General features: G+C 58.4%; 2 protein-coding genes across 5 annotated transcripts; both read right to left on the minus strand.

Moving 5' to 3' along the window:
* Positions 1 to 1,875: 1,875 nt before the first annotated feature.
* On the minus strand, positions 1,876 to 3,446 carry SMIM41 (small integral membrane protein 41). Its single transcript, XM_037030988.1, has one exon. It carries the CDS (start codon positions 2,272 to 2,274, stop codon positions 2,017 to 2,019), a length of 258 nt encoding a protein of 85 aa, XP_036886883.1. The 5' UTR covers positions 2,275 to 3,446; the 3' UTR covers positions 1,876 to 2,016.
* Positions 3,447 to 4,213: 767 nt separating this feature from the next.
* On the minus strand, positions 4,214 to 8,462 carry ATG101 (autophagy related 101). 4 transcript variants are annotated; one of them, XM_037030993.1, is made up of 4 exons: positions 8,372 to 8,462; positions 8,056 to 8,188; positions 5,845 to 6,166; positions 4,214 to 4,916 (listed from the first exon to the last, which is right to left on the minus strand). In XM_037030993.1, exons 3-4 carry the CDS (start codon positions 6,094 to 6,096, stop codon positions 4,512 to 4,514), a joined length of 657 nt encoding a protein of 218 aa, XP_036886888.1. In that variant the 5' UTR covers positions 6,097 to 6,166; positions 8,056 to 8,188; positions 8,372 to 8,462; the 3' UTR covers positions 4,214 to 4,511. The 4 variants fall into 4 exon arrangements, with proteins under 4 accessions (XP_036886888.1, XP_036886885.1, XP_036886886.1 ...); XM_037030990.1 differs by having other exon boundaries at positions 5,845 to 6,171; XM_037030991.1 differs by having other exon boundaries at positions 5,845 to 6,171; positions 8,315 to 8,399.

Consider the following 8,462-nt stretch of genomic DNA (forward strand, 5'->3'; position numbering starts at 1 on the left):
CATCACCCTTACTTCTGATCCCTCTGCTCTGGCCACCGGGATTTTTCTCATGCACGGACAGTCCAGGTGACCCTGAGCCCATCCGCAGCCCCAGGAAAGCTGAGCCCAGCTGGCACCTGGAAGGCCGTCCCGGCAGCAAGAAGGTAACTAACGAGGCTGCTGAGAAGTAAGAACGGGAGGAAGGTTCTGGTCTCTTTGCGGGGTGGAGGGAGACGCCATATTCTACATCAGAGTCTCAAAAAGTAGTAGGAAATGGGGAGGCGGGGACAGAGCAGGAGGGGGAAGCTAAGGGAGGACTTCGCACTCGGGTGCCACCCCCACCCCTGAGCTCAGAGTCAGGAGCCCCGGTCCAGTTCCAGTTCTGTCATTCACTTGGACACATCACCTCCTTCTCTCCGTGCTTCCCCACGTGTAAAAGGAAGGGTTCACCACGCACAGGGAGACTCCCCCACCCAGCTGGGGAAGCAGAGGAGCGCGCAGGGGAAAGGACGGAAAAGCAGCCGGAGGTACCAGGCTTCATCCAGGGTTGGACGAACCCAGGGGCAACAGAGAAGTTCCCACCCCTCCCCCAGGACCCAGCCGGGGAGGTGGGGTGTGTCCCCAGGACCCAGCCCGCTTCCCTGGTGCCTGAAGCAGACACACACACCCCTCGATGGCCTGGCCAACCCTCTCTCTGAAGGGGTGAGGGCGGTGTCCAGAGGTGAGATGTCCACAGCCCAGCAAGGCCAGAGTGGGATTAGCACCAGGCCCCAGGCTGCCCTGGGTCGGGATCACACGTCACCAGCTTCACAGCTGCTTAGCAGCTCCCTGCCCGCACTGTCACCTTGCCCCTCACTCACCAGCCCCTCCTTACATGCAGGAGCTCCTTTCTCAGAAGGAAGCCAGGACATTGCCTCTGCAAGCAGGGCAGGTAGACTGAGAGCGGGAGGACAGAGGCAACCCCCCCCCCACCCCTGTGGATAGTCACACCCAAAGACCCGCCAGGACCCCCAAGATACAATGCTGAATGGTGGAGAGGGACAGTGAAGGCTCCTCTGCCCAACCCCTATGGCTCTGCCCAAGGTGATCTTGGCCTGGAATTACCCAGTCTTCGGGCCACCCAGGCCCTTCCCTCCAGATGGTTCCTGTTTTTGGAGGGAGAGAGGCAGGAGAGCCCGATGGAGACCCCACAGCTGGGAACCGTCAGTCCCAGCCTCCTGCAGAAAGTGCTACTGAGGCCCCCCAGCTGTCAGCACCTCCATCCTCCACAACACCGCCCCCCACCGCGAAACATACCACAAAGCTCCTTGCTCTGGGACACCTCTGTCCACCCCCAACCTGAACAGGGGCTGGGGGAGTCCCACTTCCTCCTGCACACTTCCCCATCCCCCAGGGTCATCCAGACCCCTGGCTCTGCTTTCCCACCCCTGCTCACAGTGAGGAATCTTAATCCTTTTCAAACCCTCTCCAGAGACAGGCTTTTGGGGGGGGGCGGGGGGGGGCAGATGAAGCAGCCAAAGGCCCAGATTGTCTGAGCTCCAGTCGCAGTCTCTCCTCCACCTTCCAGGGGAACCGACAGTGATGGGCCCCGGAGTTGGGGTGGGAGCAAAGTGGGTGCGGAGAAGACAGACCCCAAAGTGCACCTCGGCCCCACCAGATGCCCTCTTCCGTGCGCCCTACCTCCCCCCTTCCAGTTTGTGACCTCCTGCTCCAGAAAAGGGCAGCCCCTTCCCTCAGATCCTGGCACACGGGGTGGGGATGGAAGCAGCTGTGGTCTCCACCCTGGGGACTTCCAGGGGCACTGAAGAGCTGACGTGACTATACCCGCCCCCCCCCCCCCCCCCCCCCCCCCCCCCCCCCGGCCCCTTCTCACCTACACAGCTTGTGGGCCTCAGAGAAAGGACCGGGGGCCTTCACTCCTCCGTGGGGCCCTTGGCTTGATCCTAGAGGCACCAGCCCATGGCAGCTCCCTCACAGTCCTGTGCGGAGTTTGAGGGCTGTCTGCACAGTCACAGCCCTGGTGGCGCAGTCGGGTGCCTAGGAGTCCTCGCTGCCCGGCTCAGCCTCTGGGGATGCGCGCAGCTCACGGGCCAACAGAGCAGTCAGGCCCTGGGCACGGAGGAGGAGGTCGCCTCCCAGGAACAAGACCCCGCAGAGCACAAGCAGCGCCAGCACGCCCAGCACAGCTGCCTGCACCGGGAGTGGCCCTTCTGGGACCTCTGGCTGCGCCCCCGACTGGTTGCAGCAGGAGCTCAGCCAGGCGGCTCCAGCCGTGTTGCCCTGTGAGACGTTCATGCTTCAGCACCAGCTGCCCAGATGTGCCCTGATGTGCACGGGGCTGCAAGATAGTTAGATGTGTGGGAGCCAGGGCTGGCTGTTGGACCACAGACCACGGGGCGGACCACAAGCATTAGGGAGCGGCCTAAGGGGCGGGTCCCAGACACCCTAAGCCCCCACCCCTTGTGTGGACAGGCCACCCTAGACAAAGGGCTCCTCCAGTGGGACTCGGCCCAGACTTCTGGGCAGGGGAGTATCTCCTAGTCCCAAAGGCCCACACACCTACGCACAGGAACCTGGCCCATCAGCACCCAACCAGCCAAACCCAGGAATCGTTTCCCCAGGATCTTCCTCCCCCTCAGCAAAAGTGGAGAGAGGGCAGCTTACTCAGAACCCTGAAAAGCTCTTCCAGACCCCATCCTAGGCGCTGGCTGGGTTCTGCCAGCCTAGCAGGACACAGGACCAACAAGCACCACCTTTTCTGGGCTTCCTGCCCCTGGGTCAAAGCTCAATGCTGCCAGATGGCCCAGGGGCCACTGGGAGAGGACATAAGTGAGCAGCCTCTAAATCCTTCCCATCCTTTGGAAGCCTCCTGGGGCTGGACAAGCAGGCCAGTGCCTCTGCAGTCCCACACAGGGAGAGACGACGGGAGGCCGGTGCACTTTAAGGCACCCCTTTCCTTCCCCTTTCCTCTGCTCAGACCCCAGAGGTCAAAGAGAGTTACAAACCAATGGGAAAGCTGAATCACCAGAGCTTGGGTTCTGCCCTCGAGTAAATTAGCTCCCTACCTCCAGGAAATCTCAGTGCCAAAAGGGATGGAGATGTCACTGTCCTGCCCACCACAGCGCTGGCTGGCAGCTCATTACCTAGCGGCCAGGCCAGCGTCAGAGAGTGGAGCGGAGTCTGGCTGCAGAACGAGGCAGCTGGGATGGGGGGACCCTCCTGCCCAGGTCTCCTGAAAACTCCTACAGCAACCCTGAGTTCTTCAAAACCAAGGCACTGCTAGCGAACGCCTGTGCCATCCAAGCCCTCTGAAAAGATCAGCTGACTGCCACCGAGGAGGAAAAGGCCCCCCAGCCTACAGCAGGCCAAGCAGGGATCATATACCATTGAAAACTTGCTGAGAACGGGCCTTCCCCATCTCCGAACCCGAGAACCTCCCAAGTTTGCCAAGTCTCCAGAAATCAAGGGTAGAACATCACAAAACCTGTCACGAGGTAGCACATGGCCAAAAACTGCTTGGAGAAAAATGTGCAAATGCCCCTGGCAATCCCACTGCGCCTGCCTGCTACAAGCCCACAGGCACGGCCCCTCCCCGCCCTACCATTTCTCCCTTGGCGCCCTCCCTGTGCACAGTGCAGTTAGCCCGTTAATTCTGGCCCAGATGCAAACAAAAACCACTGTAAAATATGGAATCAATCAACTAACAGCACACAGTGCAGTCCACTGGTCTGAGTACGCTGGAGTGGAAATGAGTGTGCTACCAGCCCAACCTGGGGGAAGGGGCACCAGACCCATCTCCAGCTGGCCCTCCTTCCTCTCCCCAGAGAAACCCCAGATCAAGTGAGCGTTCCGGGGTGGGCTGGGCCCCTGGGTGCTCTGGGAGGATGGGAGACACCCTTCGGAGCCATCACGAAGACCACATAATGTAAACGGCAGACAGAGATGGCACAGCCTCCTCAGGAAGGGAGAACGAAAACAGTCCATCTAAGAGTGACAGATCCTGACCTGTGTCCTCACTCAAGAGCCTGACCACGGTCACTCCTGGGTGGGTGACGTGATGTGAGTATCCAACAAAGTACAAAATCAGTCAGCTTTCCTCTTTCTGTAATCCTGTCCACCCATTCCCCTCATCGTGGAGTAAACCCTCACACAGACCTGTCTCATCACGAGTCTGCCGGGAAGCATTAATGTTTCAGGGCAGAACAAACACAAGGCGAGGGAGAGATGGCTCAACCCAAGCTCATATTCTCAATTTTATTCACCATCCTAACGATGGAGCTTCTGTGCAGTGTAGAAGGAAGGGGGACCCACCAGAGGGGTGGCGAGACAGTGGGGGCCTGACTTAACCGTCAGTGAGGGTCATGAGGCTGACCAGAGACGAGCAACCCCAAACCAAAGCAGCCAGGGGATGGCCCTTCCAAGTGTTATCAGGGACCTAGATCAGGTTCCGGAGACCCACGGGCCTAACAGTACAATCCCCAGGAACCAAGGTCTTCGGGCCATCAAGGAGCCCCCAGGGCGCCCAGCAAGACCTAGAGGGCCAGGGTGTCTTTGATGAGCCTGCGCACGGTGGTGGTAACTGAGGTGCCCAGGGCGTCGGTGATCTGGAAAGAGATCTTGTAGAGGTAGGGCTGCACGTCCCGCAGGCCCGTGTCGAACACGTTGTCCACCTCTGACTGGGTAGGCATCTTGGGCAGGTACTCATGCCGATTCATCACCTCCACGATGTTGATGATCTTCTCACAGAGCTTCTCCCCCACCTTCTCCCGGCAGATCTGCCGCTCCTGCTCTGTGGCCAAGGCGACCACATGCACCTTGACCGTCCACACTTCCCAAGGGATGCACTCATCTGAGAATGGCCAGCGAGACTTCTTCTTCTGGTAGAACTCCAAGGACATTTGCCCCAGCCCATCGCCACCTGAGTTGCGCAATGCATCCTGGGGAAGAAGGGGTAGGTAACAGATGAGCAGGCCAAGACAGGCGTTCTCACCCTGTGAGCACCTGCTTCCTACACCCCAGGCAACTCTGTCAGACCCTCAGGGAGGGCAGGGAAGGGGCAGAGGAGGTCAAAGATTTGGGCAACGTGACACAGCAAACTGCCCATCTGAAACTGAGTGGTTCGAGCAGAACAACAAAACCTGTCTCGCTGCCCAACTCCTCTGGCTTTGCTAGAGCTCCTGTTTAAGCACTTACTCTGGGCCAGGCACTTACACACTCACTCCTCCTGCTCCCACTCGCCTTTGTCCACAACTCTGGGAGGCAGGAGCATTGAGGCCAATGAGGCTCAGGGTCAAGTGACCTTGCCGAAAGACACAGGCCTGTGAGTGGATGCACCAGGGTCTGAATCCACATTGTCTAATTTCAATATCCCAGCTTTTCACCTTTACTCGCAGGGCCTTCCTTCTCCTTCCGCAACCCCAACCCTTTGGCCCCCATCCTTTAAAACGTACTCTAACGTCTCCAATGCCCCAGGTAAATCCTATTTGCCTTCTCCACCATGAGTGAAGCACAATGCTTCCATGTCATTCACTCAATGACAACCTAAGCCCATGGCCTCTAAAGAAAAGGAGGGGGGACTATAAAGCCCAGTGATCCTTGATTACAAAGAAAGAAACCAAGGAGTAGAAAAGGGAAGGGAGAGAAAGAACAAACCAGACCTGGCTGCTTCTCCCTCTTCTCATCTGAGAAGCAAATGGGACCACCTGGACCAATAATTCTGCTCATGCTCCCCCATCCCCATGGCATGTGGTGACCCCACACTCCCCACCCTGGGCAGCCAGAACCCTTTCCGTCTCAGTCACGGAGAGCCAACCAGCGGGTAAGGGTGCTTCCCTCAAGTCCTGACGGCACCATGCCACACCTTACCTTGAATTCCCCGACAACCTTGCGCAGGGCACGGTCCAGCTCCTCCGAGGAGACACGCACGTAGGTGAAGTCGATGAAGTCACAGTCGACGTCCTGGGTGCCCACCGTGCCGATGGAGTAGGTGCCCTCCTTCTTGTAGTGGAATTTGCCCGTGCTGCGGTGCAGCAGCACCGTGTGCAGCACCGCCAGCATGGCCTCCTCTACCTGCCGCCCCTCCACCGACACTTCCAGCACCTCCGAGCGGCAGTTCATCCTGCAGCCCTCGGCCCTCGATGGGGTGGGGGACAGGAGTAGAGCCTGGAAGCTTCGCCCCACCCAGGGGCTGCCCTGCAAGAGGAGCGGGGTCAGAATGCTGTCACCTTCAGGATGATCTTTTAGCCTGCCTGTTACTTACTCACTTCCTCCCAGGCCCAGTGCTGCCCTTCCCTGCATTTCAGCAGCACCTACTATCAGAGAATCTGAGACTATCTGGAGCGGAATGGGAGAGAGCTTCAAAGTAACCAGGCGTAACCACCCATCAAGGCTTGACTTCCACTGCGGTGTGCACTGCAGCTCGCAGCACTGCTCGCTGGGCCACACCTGTCAGGCACCGGCAGTGACAGGTGAACACAGCCCTGCACTTGAGGTGCTCCAAGACAGAGAAGCGACAGGTGGGTCAATATTACCATAGCGGCAAGACTACACAGTGGGAGAGAGGAAAGCACGTCTGATTTCCTGGGACCCTGAATGACTAGGTTAAGGATTTGGACTCTGCCCTGAGGGTAGTGACGAGTCAGTACACAGCTGTACCAAGATCAAAACCAGACGGATATTGGAAAGTTAACTCTGGAACAACCGAAGAGGAAAAACTGTGCCCACAGAGACAGAGGCTGAAGTAATGCAGACGCAAGCCAAGAAATGCCGTATCCTCCCCTAGTCCCTAGAGGGAATGCAGCCCTGCCAACGCCTTGACTGGGACCTGGTGAAACTGACTGGGAAGTTCCGCCCTTCCAAACCGGGCACCCAAAGCCACAGCCATTGATTCGTGTGTTGGGAGCAGAGCTGCTGTGCCCGCCGTTTCTCCCGGGGCAGCCAGGCCCTGCAACTGCCAGTGCCTGCAAAGACACTTCACAACAAAGCCTTGGGACTGTAAAGATGGTTACTCAGGACCTCTCATGGCGGACCATCCCCTCTTTACACAGCTCTCCTGAAGGAAGTTTATCTTAGCGCTTCAAACCACTAGTCACAGTTTTGACAGCAAGCGCCACACAGAATAAATCTCAAGCCTTTTCCACAAACAGGCCTTTCAGATATTTAAAGGCAAGTCCCTCCCTCCATCACCCCCCTCACCCCACCTACAGATTAAAGATCTTCATTCCCCATAAACCTGCCCGCTCAACATCCCACCCTCCCTCCTCAGGGCCCTGACAGCTCTTTCTCGGTTTATTTCAGTCTGTCTCTATCCCCGGTAAACAGTGGTGCTCAATACTGAACACACAGGGCAGCAGTCAGATATCAACCTGGCCCCGCCTCTCACGTGGCAAGCAGCCTGGGGGGCCACCTGTACTGGCAGTCATCTGTCACAGATGTTGCCCTGTTTTGTCACTCCCACTGGGCTGACAGCTCCTGATGGGCTGGGCCTGTATCCTATTCATCACCAGGAACTCGTCCCCGGAACCCAGTACAAAGACACTGCTCAATTCGCCCTGACTCTGGAATCCCAGGTCCTCCCAAGGGCTGCAGGATTGATTTCCCCCACACTCTTAGATCAAGGATAAGCAGGGCTCTCCTGTTCTTTTCTGCCCTCTAGTTGAATTCTGTCCAGCAGTTCCCCATCTAGAGAATCCCAGCTCTGGTCCAGCTCCCCTTTCTTCCACAACTTCCCTCTCTGGTGCCCCCACAAACCTTCAAACAGGCCATATACACTGCTTCACTTCCGTCCCAAGCCCAGGCTCTTCCCTCGTTCTCAACACTATTTTAGGCTCCGCTTCTCCGGGAAATCAGTACTCCAGCCTCCTTCCCACAGCACCCACCTTTGGTCTCCAATGAGCTTGTCTGTCCTCTCGCCCTCACTCCTACCTCCGGTGAGCAGGGAGTTCTCCAAATCAGGGCGCGGGAAGAACAGTCACTCCGGTCCCCCCCCCCCAGACCCAGGTCTATGAAGCACAGGGGCAGAGACTGACAGATGTCTTCTCAGAGCCAGGCTGGGGCCCAGAGCACCCCAATACCCACCTCACAGTGTACAGGCTGAAGGGGAACCACTCAGGGTCTGATCATCCCCTCCTTCCTCCTCCTCCTCCTCACGCCCGGCTGCGACCCCGCAGGTCCTCCCCAACCTCCACGCGAACAATTGAGCGCAACAGGACTAAAAGCAAAAACAGACAGCGCTCGGCTAAGCATCAAGAGACTCAGGCAGGGCTCGGGAAAGACTTCTGGTCCGGGTCGCGTTTTCCCCACCCCCACTCCCCCAGAACCTCCACAGTTCGGATACCGGGGGTGGAGCTGACTCCGCAGAAGTCGGTCTCTGGCGCGGCGCTCCGTGACCCACCTGGCCCGGCGGCGAAGTTCGAGGCGCGCCCTCCCTCCGGCCAGCACGGGGAACGCCGGCGCTTGCCCAGGAGAAGGGGGCAGGCGGTTAG

This window comes from Sturnira hondurensis, unplaced genomic scaffold (assembly GCF_014824575.4).
Source record: "Sturnira hondurensis isolate 20B ecotype Veracruz unplaced genomic scaffold, ASM1482457v3 Scaffold0020903, whole genome shotgun sequence".
In the NCBI taxonomy this organism is placed as follows: domain Eukaryota; kingdom Metazoa; phylum Chordata; class Mammalia; order Chiroptera; family Phyllostomidae; genus Sturnira; species Sturnira hondurensis.

What these genes read in the sequence shown, in the direction of transcription:
- SMIM41 (XM_037030988.1), bottom strand. Translation starts at nt 2,274, where the DNA reads ATGAACGTCTCACAGGGCAACACGGCTGGAGCCGCCTGGCTGAGCTCC.
- ATG101 (XM_037030993.1), bottom strand. Translation starts at nt 6,096, where the DNA reads ATGAACTGCCGCTCGGAGGTGCTGGAAGTGTCGGTGGAGGGGCGGCAG. An exon ending in AGGTTGTCGGGGAATTCAAG is followed by an intron (nt 4,917 to 5,844) that starts GTAAGGTGTGGC and finishes CTTCTTCCCCAG; the next exon opens with GATGCATTGCGCAACTCAGG.